General features: G+C 39.6%; 1 protein-coding gene across 2 annotated transcripts in view; it reads left to right on the top strand.

Moving 5' to 3' along the window:
* Nucleotides 1-20,931, top strand: part of MAP3K2 (mitogen-activated protein kinase kinase kinase 2) — a 53,810-nt gene that overhangs the window by 10,317 nt on the left and 22,562 nt on the right. For both annotated transcript variants that reach the window (XR_016280888.1, XM_089520341.1), the window contains exons 2-9: nucleotides 5,705-5,778; nucleotides 8,595-8,713; nucleotides 9,065-9,105; nucleotides 10,035-10,134; nucleotides 15,044-15,157; nucleotides 15,907-15,994; nucleotides 19,485-19,615; nucleotides 20,850-20,929. Coding sequence is in view for 1 of the 2 variants with exons in the window: in XM_089520341.1 (XP_089376467.1) it covers nucleotides 5,775-5,778; nucleotides 8,595-8,713; nucleotides 9,065-9,105; nucleotides 10,035-10,134; nucleotides 15,044-15,157; nucleotides 15,907-15,994; nucleotides 19,485-19,615; nucleotides 20,850-20,929 (677 nt within the window). In the remaining variant the exon portion in view is untranslated. The remainder of the gene's footprint in view (nucleotides 1-5,704; nucleotides 5,779-8,594; nucleotides 8,714-9,064; nucleotides 9,106-10,034; nucleotides 10,135-15,043; nucleotides 15,158-15,906; nucleotides 15,995-19,484; nucleotides 19,616-20,849; nucleotides 20,930-20,931) is intronic.

The raw sequence follows: 20,931 nt of genomic DNA, 5'->3' as shown, positions 1-20,931 counted from the left end.
CTTGGTTTTTCAACTTGTATGCAGAAAATATCATAGGTAGATGATATTTTCAAGAGCAGATTTAGACTCAGATGAGAGAGGAATGAAGATAGGAGAAAGGAATATTAACAATGTAAGATATGTGGATGACACCATAGTACTAGCAGAAAACATCATAGACTTGAAACAGTTATTAAGGAAGATCACAGAAAAAAGTGCAAAGGCAGGCTTAATGCTAAGCATGAAGAAAACAAAAATAATGGCCACAGAGGACCAATACATTCGACCTAGATGATGAGGAAATCAAAACAGTAAAAGAGTTCCTGTACCTTGGATCAAACTTCATCAGGGAGGAGACTGCTGTCAATAAATCAGAAGAAAACTAGAAATGGGAAGGTCTGCTATGAAAGAACTAGAAAAGATTCTGAAGAGTGAAGATAAACAACTGAGCATGAAAAGTAGAACCATCCAAGTCATTGTATTCCCTGTTACCAAGTACGGATGTGGGAGCTGGACAATGAAGAAAGTGGATAAGAAGAAAATTCATTTGAGAAGTGGTGCTGGAGAAGAGTCCTGAGGATACCATGGATGGCCAAAAAGACAAACAAATGGGTCCTTGAATAATAATAATATTTTTTATTTATATCCCACTATGGATCAAGGTGGGTTGCAGTAACACAAAAGTAACAATAAAATACATAATACCGCCTTGATCCATCTGGGAGAGGTGGAAAAATATTATTATTATTATTAGTAGTAGTAGTATAAAACCAATTCTACATAATCCCCAACCCTCCTCCCTAACAGATCAAACCTGAAATCTTCCTGGAAGCCAGGATGACAAAACCAAGGCTGTCGTATTTTGGCCACATCATGAGAAAGCATGACTCATTTGAAAAGACAATAATGCTAGGAAGTGTGGAAGTAGAAAAAGAGGTATATTGCATACTAGATGGATAAATTCAAGGAAGTCACAGGGTATGAAATGACAGGATCTAAGGAGAGCAGTGGAAGATGGGGAGTCTTGGAGATCTGCTATATGCTGGGTCTCCATGAGTCAGGGACCACCCAAAAGCAGTTAATAACAAAAGCAAATTGATTCTATCTATATATTGACGGTTTCAAAGAAAATACATTGTAATTGCAGAATAGGAAGAAAAGATGGTTAATGATATCTTGTCTGAGCAGGATGAGGACCAAAATACAGTTGGACCTTGGTATCTGATGGAGCTTGGTTCCAGGACACTTCCCTCCTGCCCTAATACCAAGCTCCATGGCTGTTCAAGTCCCATTATATACAGTGGCATAGTAAAATGGTGCCCCTTATCTAAAATGGCAAAATCAAAACTTGCTTTTGAGAAGTTATATTTAAAAAAAAATATTTTCAAGTCATGGATGGTTGAATTCATGGATAAAGAATCTGTGGATATGGAGGGGTGACTGTACTATCTCTAGCAGATAACTGAAATTGCTTTTCTCAGAGACTCCCCATACATTTTCTGAGCAAAGCTTGACTTTATATCTTCCTCGTTATGTCTGCCAAATTGCCTACTGTGTCCAATGTGACATGATGTATGTGATTGCCTCTGTATAATTATTATGTCACTCCCAAATCTCATTTGCCTTCCTCTAACACAGAAACATAGATGTTTATCACACTATACTCTTAAAGTGCTACTATTCCACTTTGACTGCTCTAGCTGCCTCCTGTTGCATTCTGGGATTGGCAGTTTTAAGGAGGGGTATTTAGAATTCTCAGAATTCTAAATACTCCTCCTTAAAACTGCCAATCCCAGAATGCAACAGGAGGCAGCTAGAGCAAAGTGGAATAGTAGCACTGTAAGAGTATAGTGTGATAAACATCATAGAGTTGGAAGAGACCACAAGGGCCATCCAGTCCAACCCCTGCCATGCAGGAACTCTCAATCAAAGCATCCCTGACAGATGGTCATCCAGCCTCTGTTTAAAGACCTCCATAGAAGAAGACTCCATCACTCTCCAAGGGAGTGTGTTCCACTGTCAAACAGTTTTTATTGCTACCAGGAAGTTCCTCCTAATGTTGTAGTGGAATCTCTTTCCTGTAGCTTGTACCCATTGTTCCAGGTCCTATTCTCTGGAGCAGCAGAAATCAAGCTTGCTCCATCCTCAATATGACACCCCATCAAATACTTAAAAAACAAGACTGTCATATCACCTCTTAACTGTCTTAGCAATAGTAGCACAGGTGAAAGAAAGGGTGAAAGTGGGAGAGAAATTAAATTAGCTCAGACTACATAGAGTGAAGTAAATTTTTGTCTTCCTCAAATCTGGGATGAGGAGAAGCTTTGAATTATGCACATTAATGGTCAAAGTATTAATTATACTTAGTTGTACTCTTGGTTGCATAGTTTGACACTCCTCTTGTCTGCTTTATTATGATTACTATCATACCAAAGGAAACATTTCTATAAGGATGCACTTATCATACCACCATAAACGCACATGATCTTATCTGATGTTGTAAGCTAAGTAGGGTTGGGCCTGCTTAGTACTTGGATGAAAGTTCATGAGGGATCTCTAGGTAGGGCTGGGAAAGAGTGGGAAGGATCTTCCTTGTAAGATGTGAAAATTACACATTCATCAAGTAGTTGAACACTGCACACATTTAGGGATAGGCCTAACCAGAAACATGAAAGGCGTGGAGCATAGAAAGTTCCTTTTTAAATTAATTAATCACCATAACTTGTTATGGTATTTAAAAAATAATTGTTGCTGTTACTTCTGGGTAAGGAAAGTAATTTGTTCTGTTGATCAGTGAATTACTTGCTACATTTCTGTTTCTTCCTCTTTTTTATATAAAAGACCTTTTGATAAGGGCATGACATAAAACTAGAAAGATTCTTGTAAAAATGCCTAAAAATTCCCTTTAAAAGTAACTAATGAAGGGTCTCATTACATCAGTAAAGTAGCTCCACCACTTGCCCAATTTCTTTTGTTTATGCCTTTGTTACAAAAATTCTTTTGTTGCTCCTTGCTTCCAGGCACTTAATGAAATGTGCCTGTAAAAGTACCCTCCATGTGGAAACTGATTTAAGTTTTTCTCCATGGCGGATAGAATCATGGAATCTTAGAGCTGGAAAAGACCACAAAGGCATTCATGTTCAACCTCCTGCCATGCAGGAGTACACAACTAGAGCATTCCTGAAAGAAAGCTCCAAAGAAGATTGCACCTCCCTCCAAGGAAGTATGTTCTACTCTTGAACATCTCTCACAGTGAACAAGTTCTTTCTAATTTTTAGGTGGAATTTCTTTTCTTGCAATTTGGATCAGTTGGTTTATCTGTTTAGTGCAAAGTATACATAAATAATTTCTTTCTGTGCAAGTCAGAAAAATTTCCCCCACACACCATTGTTTGTACAGCATCATTTGCAGTGGTATGGAAGGATGCCTGTAGTGAGCTGCAGCATACAGGTACCTGTATATATTTTAAGGGATTGCTGCAGAGAATTATCTGTGCTGAGTGACTCTTCTGTGTGTTCTGTATGCCCAGGTTTCCCAGGACTGAATGGAATCTATTTCACTGTTGAACAGGTTGAGACTATGTTATGAAATTGTTCCTTTTAGAAAATGTGGTGATGTGGACACATGTGATAGAGGCATATAAAATTCATGTTGTGATTGTTAAATATTTGAATTTCTTAAGGCACGATTGCTCTGATGCACTGTGTGTAATGATGGGTAGCTAGATGCAAAATGGAAATACTTGTACAAAGGATTCCCATGGAAGATCTCTATTAGAAAGTTGTATAGAGTTTGCTTGTTTCATCTTGGGTTATACTTTGAAAACTGCTGAGTTAGATGTAGAAATATTCTGGAGTGGACAGCTGTGCCAAGGCTTCCCTATTGGGGAAGACAAGAAGACATCCCTTTACTTCTCCCTGCCCCGCTTCCTACCCCATGGGTCTCCTTCTTCACTGCCACCCTTGGATCGCTGCCTCCTCCTCCTCCTTCTCTCATTCCTTCCCTCCGCCAGCCAGCCTCCCTACCTACATGGTTGCTGGTGCAGGGCATGGTGGCGGTGACGGGCTGACCCCCCTCCTCCTTCATCCGGACCATTCCCCACTGCCTGGCCTCCTTCTCTGTCCCATAGAACTACCTTACAAGGAGGCCGGGACCGAAGGAGAGAAGCAGCAGGCCCAGAGGATGGAGGACGTGTGTGCATGCATGCCTCTGTACTCCCAGCCTGCCTCTCCCTCTCCTTTGCGGGGGCCTGGAGGCAGGCTGGGAGTGTGGAGGTCGGCTGGTCGGCGGAGAAAGGAAAGGAGGGAAGGAAGAGGAGGAGGGAGGGAAGGCTGGTGACAGGGAGATGGCAGGGGCCGTTGTGAATCTGCCAGTGGTTTCCACTGGGATGAATCAATTTATTTTACAATAAAATGATTCATCCCAAAAAACACCACTTTGGAAGTGGTGTCAGGAAACCTCTGGGTTTACCCCGCATTTTCCTCTTTGAAATCTATCTGATAAGGATCAGGATCGATTTCAAATGGGAACTAGGGTCATACACCTCGAATCCTGCTGCGATTTATATCGTAGTGGGAATGAGGTCTATGTGAATCAGTTTTATCAGGAGAAAGGTTGAGCTGACCTTCTCACATAGATAGATTCTGGTAAATTCATCAGATATCTCTAATCACAGTCACAGCATGGTTATACTTTTCAAAGACGTAGTTGTGTGAGTTGGTGTTAGAGTAAGGCAACATAGAGTCATGTGGCATTTTTAAGAGTAACTTATTATAGCATTAGCTTTTATGGATTACAATCCACTTTTGTTAGATACATGAACTATAATCTTAGAAATTCAGATATAAATACACAACAAACATGGTTGGGAGTAGAATTAAAGTGAAACTAAAGACTGTAAGTCTATTGTTGACACTGGCTATTAACAAAATTGTTGGTGATAACAAACATTTCTGGCAAGTAGTAAGATAGTTAGCGGGTTGTTTGAGATAAATATCTACTCAGCAGTTTATTTACCTCTAAGGTTGCTTTGCTTTGGTGCCACATCAAACTACAATTCCCAGAATTCCATAACATTGAGCCATGGCAGTTAAAGTGGTGTCAAACTGGATTGTTTGTGGAGTGTGGATGCAGCCTAAGTGGCCTTTTTTCTTGGATTCCTGGAAATAGTTGAACTGACATTTGTTTCACATAAGGATTCACACTTGGACAACTGACTCAGTCTCAGGATATCAATCTGTTCTGTGGTGGTCTGTTACCAGATTCTGTGGTGGTTGTTTTTTTTAAGTCAATGTATTCTTTAAGATACAAAAGATTCTAAAAACCAAACAAACCTGAATGATATTGGTGCAGTTCACAAAATGCCTCTCTGTTTATTGAACATTAGACTTATCTGGATGGGACTGTGGTTTTCAGAAATGTCCAGCAAAAGCTGCAGCTGAGTTGAGAGCTTTGTGTTTTGCACCATTCTGCTACATTATATGCAATGTACATGATATTTCTGTGTAGTAGATTTTACTCATACTGCATTATGATGAAGCTATTGGATTGAGGTGCAACTAATTTTAAGCATCCGTACCATCTCCATTTTCTTTCATTAGTGGCTCATTATATTTAGTGTCTGGGCAATGGCTTTTTAAAAATATTTATCATTGTAGTTCCTTCTGAACTCACTAATTTTCTTCAGTGTTGTCATTTGCCTTTTTCTCTTTTGTTTTTTGTTTAGGCAGTAAAAGGATGCTAATGGGAGAACCATTCTTCTGAAATTCAGGTTGGCTTGCTGGCAGGCTGCCATTATGGGTGAGTTCCTGAATTTAATAAAGCACTTCAAACAGCTTTTGTTGTTCACAGTGTGAAAGTTACAAAATATAGAAAAGGCTGGGAATGTTCAGGTGTATGCATTACAATTTGGAAATATACTTCAGCATGTCTTAGTCCTGGAATGGTAAACGTGGGGGACGTTGTGAGCATCTTTTAAGCCCCTTGGTATCCAGTGGGGTTAGGTTCCAGGATGACCACCCGGCGATACCAAAACCTGTGAACGCCCAGATCACATTACATACAGTGGATTAGTAAAATGGTGTCCCTTATATAAAATATCAAAATCAAGTTTGAAAATACTAGGATCATAGGTCTCTCCTAAGAATCAGTTTCTGAGAGGTTAGTTTCTGTATTTGAGCTGTTATTTTTGTCTTCATGAATTTTAGAGAAAAATGAAGTTTACATAAATTGGACGTACTTGCTAGGTTCACAGGTTTACATGTTCTCTGTGTTAAAATGATGCACAGGAACTGTTGTTCTCTAATCCCATAGACTATTTTACAAGCAGATCTTCATGCAACGTAATTCATTGTATTTTGAGTGAGACTGTTTCAAAAGATAAAATATTCATCATAGCTCCCTCCCTCTCCATTTGCTATTTTTCCACTGGGAAAATTTAAAATTCAATTGAAAAATGGAAAATTTATCTTGGGGAGGGAATGGAGGGAACACCTGTTTTAAAATAATGTCTTCTCTATTTTTTCCTTACATGTTTGTTCACATCTTTAATTTTGGATAATATTGAACTTCTATCATCCTTGACAGTTGGATAGAGTAGCTGGGATCAGTTGGAGCTATAGGGCTAAATCCAGTAGTAATCCTGCACAGTGTAGACGAGGGAGGGTTTGAGCTGGAGGGGGGCATTGGGAATTGCATATCTTCTGCACCCCCCCCCCCACTTTGAAACAAAAATCTCTTCAATTTTTATACCAAAATGTCTGAAATGTCCCCTAGTTGGCTTTGGGACAATTTTGCCATGTTTGGCATAATTTTTATCTCAGGAGAGGACTTATTCATCAGGAAGCAACAAGAAGGTTAATTTCTAGGTTGCTTCCTAGAAATTAGGCCTTAGAAAAAAGGTCTCCCAGGCCTAAAATAACTCCTAAGAGGACTCAAATGTGTCAGTATTCCCCTTGTGCTCCCTAAAGTGTATTACATAGTACAGGTATACCTCAGTTAATGAAGTAGATATGTTCCTGGGCATTAGTACTTTAATGGAACATTTGGTACCAGAGGCAAAAATAACATGGAAAGAACCTGCGCCTGAAAAAAAAAAGATAAATTCAACATATTTCAGCAAACCTTTTATTCAAAACTAACATAATGCACATGTGAAATGAAACAGCCAGGTCAGATAAACATTGTAGAAGTAAACAATAACATTTTGAACCTTCTAGAGTCTGCAGCCAAGAATGTTTTTTTCTTTCACCAGTCACCACTTTTCTTATGATTTGGGGAGTGGGGGGAAACTTACAGATTTAGGCTTTTTTCACATGCTGGAGGACTGTTTTTGTTACTCATACAGTAAGGGATTCTGGAGGCAGCTTATTGAGTTATTCCTATACTTCTGGCAAAAAAAATCTGTTTTATGGGACATGTCAAGAGGCTTCAGGGTACACAAAAACAGTTTTGGTGACTAATGGATGTCATGGACTGCATTTTCCCCTCCCCACAACTATCTTAAGTTCCACTGATTTCAGTGGAGTTTTTCTAGGTAGGACTTTCTAGGTAGGACTAGTCAGGACTAGTCAACAGTGCGATGTGGCAGCTAAAAAGGCCAATGCAATTTTAGGCTGCATCAATAGAAGTATAGTGTATAAATCAAGGGAAGTAATAATGCCACTCTATTCTGCTTTAGTCAGGCCTCACCTGGAATATTGTGTCCAGTTCTGGGCACCACAATTTAAAAAGGATGTTGAGAAACTGGAGCGTGTCCAAAGCAGGGCAACTAAAATGGTGAAAGGTTTGGAAACCATGCCCTATGAGGAACGACTCAGGGAGCTGGGGATCTTCAGCCTGGAGAAGAGAAGGTTAAGAGGTGATATGATAGCCCTGTTTAAATATTTGAAGCGATGTCATATTGAGGAGGGAGCCAGCTTGTTTTCTGCTGCTCCAGAGACTAGGACCCATAGCAATGGATGCAAGCTACAGGAAAAGAGATTCCAGCTCAACATTAGGAGGAACTTCCTGACAGTAAGGGCTGTTTGACAGTGGAACACACTCCCTCGGAGAATGGTAGAGGTCTTTAAGCAGAGGCTGGATGGCCATCTGTCAGGTATACTTTGATTGAGAGTTCCTGCATGACAGGAGGTTGGACTGGAAGACCCTTGTGGTCTCTTCCAACTCTATGATTCTATGACTAACATGGAATTTAGTCACAGGTTCCCACTCTTTTTTTTTTTTCTAACATTATAGGAATGACTGCTAGTTTGCTTCCAGAGATAGGCGAATCATCTAGAAGCTTTTATCGGACAACTGTATTGTTATGGCAGTGTATCTTGCTTTATATCATACTCTTATGCAGCAAATAAGATTTGTGACATTCAGAACCTTGTTATCCTAACAGCAAAAAGTTAGAATTCAAAGTACCCAATAGATTGCCAGACAAGTTTTGAACATACACTTTTTGTATGGTCTTAAAACCTGCCATGCCATATGAACCATTTTTATCTGGCTTGTTTTATTGAAGGTATTGTGATAATTTGATCATTTAATTATGTTAAACATCATGTTTTATTTTTAGTGAATATAGATTTTTTACATTTAGTGAATACGGATATTTTATTTCTAAACAGATGAGCAGCAAGCTTTGAATTCAATCATGCAGGATTTAGCTGTCCTTCATAGGGCAAGTCGTCCTGCATTGCCTCTACAAGAAACAGGAAAAGCGAAATCATCTTCGCCAAAAAAACAGGTAAACTTGCAATATGTTTGCCTTACACAAAGATGAATCTGTGTGCATTTGATGTGAGTGATTTTTGCTTCCTAGGAATGTTCCACCTTGTGGTGTACATATTTTTAAAATTAGGAGGGAAATGAAAGGAGTATAGTGTTTCAGACCAGATCTTAAACAGATGTGTGCTGTGTACTAGAGCAAGGCATTTCCCGAATTCCCACTTCCTAATTGTTTTTTCCATTACCAAAGGATTTTGTTTCAAATTTGTTAACCCTCAGTAATCTAGAGAGAGGTACTCACAAATTCTCCTTCACAAATGATCTTTGTTACCTGCTTTGTGTTTTTGATAAGTATGCCTTTCCCTTACAGAATGATATTCGTGTCAAATTTGAACATCGAGGGGAAAAAAGGTAAAAATTATTTTCAATTTTACCATTTTCCCATTGGTCTTTTAAGACTTCAGTTGAACACTATTTTTTAACTCCTCAGAATTCATTTCAGATTATTTTATAGGTTTTTAGTTCATTGATTTAGTTTGAAATGCCTAAACAACTTAGATATTCAGAAGCATGAGAATTTGACAGAAATGCCTAGACATGTGTGGAGGAAGCCATTTGGTTGGAATATATGTTAATGGTGTCTTTTTAATTCTTACTTGTTGTTCCCCCTTCCCCAGAAATGTAAATGTTAACCTGGGATGGTTATATCATGCTGTTCAGCCACTCCCCAAGTAATATCAAAGAAGATAAAGAGTTTGGTGGACTTCATGAACAAGAAGGTGGTTGGAGTACACATTAGCTGAGTAAATTATTAATGCTTAGAGAGAACAAATCTCAAACTAGCTAGTTTTTTTCTTCTTCCAACGACAAACTTATTTTGTGGAACCACTTAACAAAGGGTAGTATCCTGTGTTTCACCTGAAATGATAACATAGCATGTGTTTAAGAGCTTCAGAGCTCCAACATGCTTGATTTTAAATATCACAAATCAGGACAGTTCTACTTAATGATATACTGACTTACAGTTTAATATCCAAGTCTTAAATAGACAACTTCTGAGCATGGCTTTCTAATACGAGAAAATCTGTGTATCCTTTATGAATTCTTACTTTTGCTGGAGGTTAGATCATTAACCTCCTTCTTATGAAAGAATTTATGAAGTACCTTCCATTCACACAACCAGTTATTAAGACAAAATACTAAATTTTACTTCAGTTTGCATTTTTATCTAGATGTCCCTATCCGATGAATAAAAGTTGAAGTACTATAATTGTAGTTAAAAACCACTTGCTTTCATGTTAGTAGATTTTTTCCTCATCAAACCATACTGTGTATTTCAGAATTTTGCAGTTTTCCAGACCTGTCAAGTTAGAAGATCTTGCTTCAAAAGCTAAAGTGGCCTTTGGACAGCCCATGAATTTGCATTACAGCAATAATGAGGTAAGATATGGCTCCTGAATTGCTGTTCATGGTACACCACACTTGGAAAGCTTGACAGCAAAACTTGTGGGTGAAGTGCTTTTAAATTATTAAAGTGATAAGTCAACTCATAATACATGCATATACTTAAACATGTAGCAGTCTCATAAACTTGTTATAATAGGTTGATTTATAAATCTTTTAAATAAAGAAAGAAATTAGGGTGCACTTTCAAAGCTTGCTAATAAGATGCAGTACAATCTATGCCATATGTACTTTTTTTGTTGTTGCATACATAACCTTATCTTAGTCTTCCACCTTCAGATGGCCTTCTCAAATAGTTATGGAAGCAACATGACTTTCGGCAAATACTTTGCATTCGGTTTTGCCAAGACACCATATTTTATTCTAGTGCCAGATTTGCTATGCAGTGAAGAGAGTCAGAACATGGTTTTCTCATCTGTTGAGAATATACACCCAGTTGGTGATACAAAAGTATTCTTCACAACTGTCAAGGAAACGGGGAGCTCACCATAAGTAGTTACGTGCCATTTGTGGTCCTCTGTCCTCATATTTAAAGAAAGAGAACACAGCTCATTTAAAAGGCATGAGTAAGAACTAAAATGTTTATATTTCTAAATATAAAACATATACTGGATTTACTTGATCCTGCATAATAATAAGTGTGAGTATACTGGCAATGTTTGCTTTATAGTGGTAAACCAGATTCTGGCAAATCCTGGCTTACTGTGAAAAAGGTACCAACTTGGCTATGCCCGCAAGCAGCTGAATAATAAGAAATAGAAAATTCACCATAACATCTGAACTTCAAATCCTGGCTTGTTGCTCCCAAATGAGCCATGTTTTGCAAGCAAAGTACAAATTCGGTTTACAAGAGAACAACAAACCAGGAACATACACTTGGACTTTACAGTAAGCTTTCTGTTTCTGGTTAGTTTAGTTGGATATGGTAGGGGCCAAGTGAAACAACCATCACCCAGCTTTTCATGCTAAGTTTGGATTTGCCAGAATCCAGATATACTATGCTGTGCAGACATGTCCACTGTGTAAAAGTGAAGCAGCAAATGTCTTGCAAGCAAGATAACAACAGTTATATTTATATTCTGCCTTTTCCCCAGTTCAGGATGCTAGACAATGTAGGGGCTCAACAGGCTGCATCTTTTAGCGCCAGATCAGGGCCGCAGCAACTACACGCCATGGCTCTGATCTCTGCTTTCCACAACACAAAAAGGAGCCGCAAAAAGTGGCACCTTTTTGTGCCCTGGAAAGAGCACCACAGCTGCCAGTGCAAGGCTTTTCCGCACTCCCTTGGCACTGCATCATGTAGATGCAGCACCAGAGGAGCACCATGACGCTGCGTACTGTGTGGAGTGATGCACAGTGTCATGCCGGCCTGGGGGCAGAGTTGGGGCATGCATCAGCCTTTTTCCCGCCGGTCTGTTGAACCCCTTACAAAGGTTAAAAATACAGCTTTAAAATTCATATCTCAAAAACTAAAAATATAAGCCAACATAATTGAAAGCCATTAAAAGCAAGACCTTTAAAAAAAGAAACAATAATAATAAAAAGAAATAAATCATACAGAACATTCTGAAAGGCCCTTTTCCCCTGAGCAGGCTTGCAAAAACAAAAAGGTCTTCATCAGTCTATAGAAAGATAATAATGAAGGCACCAGTCTAACCTCTGTAGGAGAAAGGAGTTCCAGACCCTGGGAGCAGCCACTGAGAAGATTCTCTTCCGTCTTCCCACCGATGTACCTGTGAGGGTGGTGGGCTAGAGAGACTGGCCTCCTGAGATTTCAAAACAGGGGCAAGCTTATATGGGAGGATAGGTCTTTCAGTTAACCTGGGTTTGAGCCAAATACGGCTTTGTAGATCATACCCAGCACTTTGAATTGTACCCAGAAACAAACTGACAGGCAGTAGAGCTGTTTCAACAAGGCAGTGGTGTGGTCCTTACAGCTAGTCCCAGTTAAGACAGCTGCACATGTGCCACATTGCACTATTACAAAATCTGCATCAGATGAGAACTCTTCCACTGGTATTTTATTATGGTTAAAGTTTGGAACAAACTCACCAGTAGTAGCAGCTTTTTTAAAAAAACTTGCTGTCTGTGATAGGTCAGACTCAGATTACACAGACATGGCATCTGCCCTTCAAGAGTTTTGGACAGCTCAGTGGAATCTACCTCCAGAGGATTGATTCTCCCTACTTAGTGTTATTTGTCACTCTGGCTATAGTTAAGATGTGTTAAACCTCTGAACTTTTGTTCCATGAGATAAATAGCCATATATAAACAAATTTTGGTACTAGTTTAGACATTCTTCCCATGCAACAACCCTATTCTAAATATAACCCCACTGACTTTAAAATTTTGTGTTTAGCTTGTGGAAAAGGAGAGAGAACCAAACAACTTTACAATTTAAAATAGTTAACAGATGTGTGCGGTGTTGAGCACCCTTGTTTTTAGGCCTATATCATGTGCAGCCAAAAACTGGTTTTAAAAATGTAATAGTATGTGATGGGGAATGTTAAAAATATTGAAAAGGGAGACAATCTTGCCAAAGGAACTTATATGGCAAGATTGGAGTTGAAAGATGCATTCACATATGATGAGCTCATTGCAAGTAAAAACATTCTCCCATGGGTCAGACTCTGCACATAGTCTCTAGAGGGCTGTGTACAGTTCAGAAAAGACCTGAAGTTTAGAAATAAATTTACTTTCCAGTCTGCAAATGTTATGTCCTTCATCATTATTGTCTCTGTTTCTTGGATACCCTTTTCTAAAAAAGCTTCTGATCATCTCACAAATAAAGTATAAGGAAGTTAAAAACAATACATAATAGAAGACAATGCTTTCCTACAAGAATAAGTTAAAAGAGCTGTTGTTGTTGTTGTTGTCAGGCTGCTGCCAGTGTTTATGGTTCACTGTTCACATCCCGTTAAGAACTTGGGAGGATAATGCTGGGGCTAGTAGGCCTCCCTGGGGAAGAGTATTTTGTAGAGGAGGGCTTTAAGGGAGCACAGTTGAAATGGCTGTCTCCCCTCTCATCAACCTTTAAGTTCCTCTTGGAGAAGGTACTTTATAGAAAGCCTCAGATAATAATCTCAGATTATGGTCTTGGTCATAGCAGGAGAGTCATTCTTATCAGGTGTTAGGGTCTCAAAACCTCAAGACTTTATAGATTATACCCAGCACTTTGAATTTGTTCCAGATGTGTTTTGGCAGCCAGTGCAGCTGGACCAGATCAGATTAGACTTTCTGATGGGCATCTATGAGCAACCTGTCCACTAAATTCTGCACAAACTGCATTTTCCAGCTCATCATCTGGATACAGTCTTGTTGTTAACTGCCCATGAGCTGACCTTGACCCATGACCCTGTGGATGAGACATTTCCAAGACCCCCACTCTTCCACTGTTCTACTTAAGTCTTGGAGACTCATGCCCATGACCTCCCTAACTGAGTGTGTGCATCTGATGTGCAGGCGTCTTCTCTTTCTACTTCCCTCAGCCTTTCCTAGCATTATTGTCTTTTCCTGTGAGTCATGCCTTCTCATAATGTGGTCAAACAGTGACAGCCTCAGTTTGATTATTCCCCAAGGGGAATTTGGGCTGTTCAAGGACCCACTTGTTTGTCTTTTTGCTGTCCATGGTATCCACAGCACTCTTCTTCAGCACCACATCTCAGATGAGTTGACTTTCCTTTTATCTCCTTTTTTTATTTTTATTTCCTTTTTTCCCTTTTTAATCCTGCTCTTCGTATGATGTTTTATGCATACAAGTTGAAAAAGAAGGGTGTTAGACTGCAGCCTTGCCTGACCCCTTTTTCAATTGGGACACTCCTGATTCTCCATGTTCTGTTCTAATAGTGTTCTCATGTCCTGAGTACAAATTTCTCATCAGAACTATCAAATTCACTCCCCTGTGTTGAAGTACACACTACATAGCGGTAATCTAACTGGGGAAAGGATATAAACCATTAGAACTTGAATATCTTTGTACAGCCAAATCTGGTAGAAGAACCTCTGTTCATTGAGGTCAACTGTGCCTCAAGTGTGGCAGTAATGCATTTAGGGAAGCCCTCAAGCTATGAACTTGCTCCTTCATGGGGAATGCAAGGTCATCTGGAACAGGTGTTACAGACATGAGCGTGACTCTGCTACTCTTTTTTTACATAGACATGGATTGCAGTCAGTGGCAAATTGTACCTATGTTTATGTGCTCAGTTTGTGCATGATGGCATTTTTGTGGATGGCACAGTCTCTTTCAGTGACTCTTTAAGTGTTGTACCTTGCCCCTAGGCAGTGTATCTGAGCCAGTCTACTGTAAAATGGCAGCTGCACAGACTATCATAGTTTAGTCATGATTTCAGTCAGTCTTATTATGCGATATGTAGTCAACATGTGAAATAGACTGGAGTATTAATGTACTTTGTAAGAAAGCTAAAATGTATTGTGTGGTGCTGCTTGTTTCTAATCTGCCTGCATTTTGTCTTGGTAAAATTCTTTTGGTTATTTGTATCCAGAAGAAAATTCTACATTTAATCTCTGTGTTGCCTTTTGAGCATCTAACATGTACAATTATATGCAGAACATGATATTCCGCAGCTTTGGGATATTTAAAAATACTATAGTCCACAGAGTTGCAAAAACAAAACAACACATTTTATACTTGTGGGAAGCTTGGAAACATGGATGCATACTGTGATTACACAGACTGGGTATTTTCTTTCCTCTTTGTATCTTGCTGCTAACCCACATTCTGACAAACAGACATGGAAAGTGCTTGGGCCTTGTTCTAGTTCACTCAGTTGTTTAGACTGGAGAAACTGTTGTGCTTTAACCGCACATACTACCTATAAATGGGCTTCATTGTAATTTTGCTCTTTGTCTGTTTTTCCTCATGTAGTTGGTAATCCCGTTAACTACACAGGATGATTTGGACAAAGCTGTAGAGCTCCTTGATCGAAGCATTCACATGAAGAGCCTCAAGATTTTGCTTGTTGCCCATGGAAACACGCAGGTATGTTGATTATCATGTCAACATGCAACACACTTCTACAATTACAGTTAGAGCTGGATCCCTGCCTGCATTGAGTGGTGTCCTATTCATGTTAGGGAAAGAGTTGTGGTGGTTTTTACCAATTTCTTCTTACCTTTGCTACCCTCTAAAAAGGTGGCTTGGAGGATAGATGGGCCTTCCAAAATGCCATGTGAAAGGTGGTGGAGGAGGCTGAATGGGAAATTGGTGAATGTTGCTGCCCCTCCCCTTTTCTCTAAAGAGAGAAACAGCTGGATCCCAGTTTCCTCAGTGAACGGTAGAAGTTTTTATGTTCACAGTTCCACCTTTCACATGGATCCAACCAACAAAATATTACAGATACAAATCTCTTGTATTAACATGATTGTTAATGCCATCTTAATGAACATCCACCTGAGTCCAAATCCTTTGGTCTGTTGCACAACAGCATTCTTTAGTGAAGCATTAGTTATGATGTCAAGTGGAACCCCCTAGAAAAATTCATCCCCCACCCCCAACTCCACAGACCGCTTTTGCTGTTACCTGCCATCACTGATAAAGAGTTATTTCAATGCATGTAAATTTGAAATATCTTGCATAGAGTTTCTGTGCTTTGCAAACTGGAAACTAAACTACTTTACAGACTGAAAAGTTGCATCAGGCCTATTCTTGGCAAAAAGTAACTTCCTTTTATAAGAGTGAAGGATTTCTTATTTTTAAACAAATAAACAACTCTGTGCTTTCACCTCCAGAGTAACTTGGAGCCTCTGCCATCACTGGAAGATTTGGATAATACGGTTTTCAGAGTGACGGAAAGGAAAAACAGGCTTTCTGTGATAGGTAATAGAACTTTCTATTTCCATTTTTGAAGTTGTTGGGTTCCAGGAAATGTTATGTAAATCATAGGTTCTTTTACGGTGATCTGTGTTTTTAACTGATGTTGCTTATTATTATTATTATTATTATTATTATTATTATAGCTGTGATTATTATTATTTAAAAGTCTGCGAAGAGATTTGTTACATTAGATTTCTGCTAGTCAGGAGAGGACCCCATTTGATGAAACATAGCAATGTAACAAATACTTAGTTGGAAAATATGTCTGTAAAAATTGTGCATAATTTTTGTACACAAAATGTTCTATAGCTTTCCTTTGAACATATATTTTCCATTTCATTGTGTCCTTCACAAAGTCTCACATGCTCCTAGCTGACAGAAGATCAGTGTCCGCATAATGCATCAATGTTTTTAAATTCTCTGAAATGGTTGACAAAGTTAACATCATGCAATGGAGGTTGTACAACAATCTTGTTTTTTTTCAGACCAGCAAAAGTGTCTGTGAACTGTGAAGTCAGAGGCTTTCATAGTCAGCATCCATGGTTTTTTGTGGGTTTCACGGGCTATGTGGCCATGTTCTAGAAGCTTTTCTTCCTGACGTTTTGCCAGCATCTGTGGCTGGCATCTTCTCTGATTAAATATGTGAACATTCACAAAGGGGTTTCTCAAACTTCAAAACCTGAGAGATTTCATTATATGCTTTCTCATCTATGATACAGGATGTTCTAAGTATGAAGAACATAATGCCCATTGTTTTTATATGATCAACATACTGCAATTTAGGCATTTTAAAAGATGGATTCATATCTGAAATTGACTTTATAGCTTTTAACTACAGTCCTGCAGAATGGATTTTTTAAAATCATGTCTTGCCTTTCATTTTAACTGTCTAAGGTCCAAAACACACTGCAGAAATAATCCAAATTGAAACCACTTTAATTGCCCTGATTCAGTGCTAGGGAATTTTGGGAATTGTAGTTTATTGTGGCACTAGAGCTCTCTGACAGAGAAGGCTAAATGTCTCACAAAACTGCAGTTCCCTGAATTCCCCAGCATTGAGCCAGGGCAGTTAATAAATAATAAATAATAAACATTTTATTTATATACCGCCCTTCCGTAAGATCAGGGCGGTTTACAGCAGTAAAAATACACAACATTCAATTTAAAACCATACCAAAAATTACATAAATTACACAATAAACAAAATCAAAACAAAAAACAAAAACAAAAGCAAAAGCCCCCAGGTTAGCCAATCCATTGCCTGTGCGGCCTGTGCGGCGGGGGGGCCTATAAGGACTTAATCGGGGAATGCTATTTGAAACAGGTAGGTTTTCAAATCCCGTTTGAATTGGGCCAGGGAGGTAGCTGAGCGGAGCTCTATGGGCAGCGTATTCCAAAGGGCCGGGGCGGCGATGGAAAAGGACCTCCTAGAGGTGGAGGATAATCTTGCCCCGGGAACCCTAAGTAGTTGCTGCCCAGATGTTCTGAGGGTGCGAGGCGGAATGTACGGGGAGAGGCGGTCCTTCAGGTATCCTGGGCCCAAGCCATTTAGGACTTTATAGGTCATCACCAACACCTTATATTGAGCCCGGAAGCGAATGGGCAGCCAATGGAGGTTTTTTAAAACCGGTGTTATATGGCTGGCCCTGGACGTACCAGTGACCAGCCTAGCTGCCATGTTCTGCACCATTTGAAGCTTCCGGGTTTGGTATAAGGGCTGTCCCATGTAGAGTCCATTGCAGAAATCCAGTCTCGAGGTTACCAGGGCATGTACCACAGTTTCAAGGTCCCTCTGGGCCAGGTATGGGCGCAGCTGGCGAATAAGCTGAAGCTGATAACAGGTGCTCTTGACCGTCGCATTCACCTGAGCAGTCAGGTGAAGGGACGAGTCAAGAAGCACCCCCAGACTGCGCACGGAGTCCTTCACAGAGAGCGTGACCCCGTTTAGGACAGGTGGAACCACCGTCATTCCTGGACCAGGGGAACCTATCACGAGTACCTCCGTTTTCTCTGAATTCAGCTTGAGTCGGTTTTCCCTCATCCAGCCCATTACTGACTCCAGACAGGCCACGAGAGGAGAGACGCCATCCTCAGTCACTGCATCAGTCGGAGACATAGAGAAAATAATCTGGGTGAAGTTGAAGCATGGGGCTTTCCTAGAGGCCCAGTTAATATCCCAGAGGGACAGATTTTAACAGATTGGAAAGCTGAGCCAAAACTAACAAAATGAATTTGCACCAGGGGTAAAGCAGTAAAAAGGAAATGCACAAATATAGGATGGGTGACACCTGGCTTGAAACGACCAAATGTGAAAAAGAACAAGGAGTCTTAGGCCCAAAAAAGACAGCAGAAATAATCCAGTTTGAGACCACTTTAACTGCCCTGGATCAGTGCTGGGGAATCCTGGGAATTGTAGTTCATTGTGGCTGATAGATAAGGCTAAATATCTCACAAAACTACAGTTCCCAGAATTGGGAGTTTCCAGAACTGAGCCAGGTGAGTTAAAGCAGTCTCAAAGTGGATTATTTCTTCAGTATATTTTTTTAACTAGGAGAAATAGAAAAGGCTATAGATGGTGCAAGGGGAAAAGATTCAGCTCCTGGAACTGGATAGTTAAAAAAATGGCTGGTGTCGCCCTTTCAGCATCAAAATGGGTATCAGGTGTGGGCTATGGAACTGCTGTCAGTAGGACTAGTTGCAGAAGAGAGGGTTTGCCTGCTCTATATTCTGTCACTTTAGAAAGAATATATGTACTCCAAATCTAGGAAGAGGGTGCCGAAAAGACTGTTAAAACCAGTGAAAAATTTCATATAGTGGCAGACTGCCATAGGACTAGTTAGTATTGGTGTGTTTGGTTTCCCCCCCTTATGTTTCAGTTGGAGTGATACAGTAGGGAGCTATTCTACCCTGAACAAAGAATAGGAAGGGTACATTTAAATCTTGACTTTCACAATAGGCTAGTGATGGGGAAATATGTTACTGATTACTGATATTGTTGCTTTCTGTGTCATACATACAACCTGGCATTCCACAACTGAACTGGATGAAGGGTAAATTGCATATACCCAATGGCAACAGCTTATGGGCTGTGCTCTGTGAAAATGCAGTTTCAGTGGCTGAATTTTTATCTGAAAGAATGAGGTCTTTTTTTTAAAAAAAGGTTAATTTGCTAAACATTACCAGCTAGATGTAGCACAAGCACCATCAGTTGGTCTGTCTGTCTGTGGAGGGTCCTAAACAGCTTCCTACAAGGACCTGTATGCACACCGTGAGACAAACATGTTGAAATACACTTTGAATTATTTAATATTTGCAATTATTCCCTCCTGTGGCTCAAATATATTGCTGTATTGATAGATCATGTATGTGCTCTGCAAGCAATATTTTGAAGTTCAAAGAAGTGTTACTTTTTTATTCAAAATTGTGCAAATAGATGGTTCTTGGAGGGAAAGGGATTTTAATGATCTGCTTACTTGCATTTAAAAATGAACAGGTTATTATACGCGGGACAGAAGCTCTCCTCCTCCAGGATACATTCCTGATGAGCTTCACCACGTGGCACGGAATGGATCCTTCACGAGTATCAACAGTGAAGGCGAGTTCATTCCAGAAAGCATGGATCAAGTAAGAAATGATTTCATGTTGCTCTTGGGAGGAAAGAGGGGTAACACTTTGCAGATTTTGCAGATTACGACCTTTTGCCACCTTGCTTCTTCATTGTCTTGACATGCTGTACAGCTCAAAGGAAGGGAACCAACAGTGTTACAAATACAATTTGTTATAATACAGATTTGGCCATACAGCTTTAAGGGCATTTGAGGTTACCTTAATATTAGAGACACGACTTGAGACCAACCAAGTCAACAACTGATGCATATATATATAAATTTTGTTATCTATAAATAAATACGACAGTTGGGATTTACAGCAAGAATGGAATAGAGAACTGGAATATCTAATTCTGACTAATCAATAGCCATTGGTTTTAACAGTTATAACTAGTGTCATTGTAGAATTCTGACTATGTCTTTATACAGCAAAACGTGCTCTTTCAGGCACATCCGTTACCATAGCGTTTGTTCAAGAAAAGACTTTCTAAATCAGCAGATTGTTGGATATGTAATACTGTTAATGCTTCCTTTGGTCATATGTTTAGGAGTTCTCTGATAGTAGCTACATTTTGGGAGGAAGTAACACATAAGTAAATTTGGTACAGTGCTACCTCGGGTTACGAAATTAATTCGTTCCGCGGCGCCGTTCGTAACCCGATAAATTTCGCAACCCGAAAAGGCGCTGGAAAGCCACTGGAAAGCCGCTAGCCGCGCTTCCGATTTGAATTTCGCGCCGAAACGCGCCGAAATTAATTTCGTAACCTGAAAAATCTTTCGTTACCCGGAACAGTTTTTTTAAATCTAACTTTTTCGTACCCCGGAAATTTCGTAACGCGGTCAATTCGTATCCCGGGGTACCACTGTATTAGAAAGTTCCTTGATACTCAGAGACATGCATGTTCTTTTGAATTATGTGCCCATTTCTTGGAAATTAATAAATGGCTAACAGAAGTGTTGGGTGTTTTTTTTTTTTGTTCCCCTTTGACTGCTAAAAGATTGGTACTTCATGGTTATTGTGTGCCTTCAAGTCAATTGTGACATATGGTGACCGTAAAGTGAACCTATCATTGGGTTTTCTTGGCAAGATTTGTTCAGGATATTAGCAGAGTTTGAGATAATTTTTGCTTGCCTGACATTGCCTTATATGTTTTCTATTAATTTTAAATAGTTTTAATATGTTATTGAAATCACTATGAGCTATCAATATGACAGAGTTTTAGCCAATCTCTTGTATGTTTCCTCCCCAGATGTTGGATCCATTATCACTGAGTAGTCCCGAAAACTCAGGCTCAGGAAGCTGTCCTTCACTCGACAGCCCTTTAGATGGGT

This window comes from Sceloporus occidentalis, unplaced genomic scaffold (assembly GCF_023333645.1).
Source record: "Sceloporus occidentalis isolate IW3139 unplaced genomic scaffold, rSceOcc1.0.p SCAF_4, whole genome shotgun sequence".
Lineage (NCBI taxonomy): Eukaryota > Metazoa > Chordata > Lepidosauria > Squamata > Phrynosomatidae > Sceloporus > Sceloporus occidentalis.
This window is presented reverse-complemented; position numbering and strand designations above follow the sequence as displayed.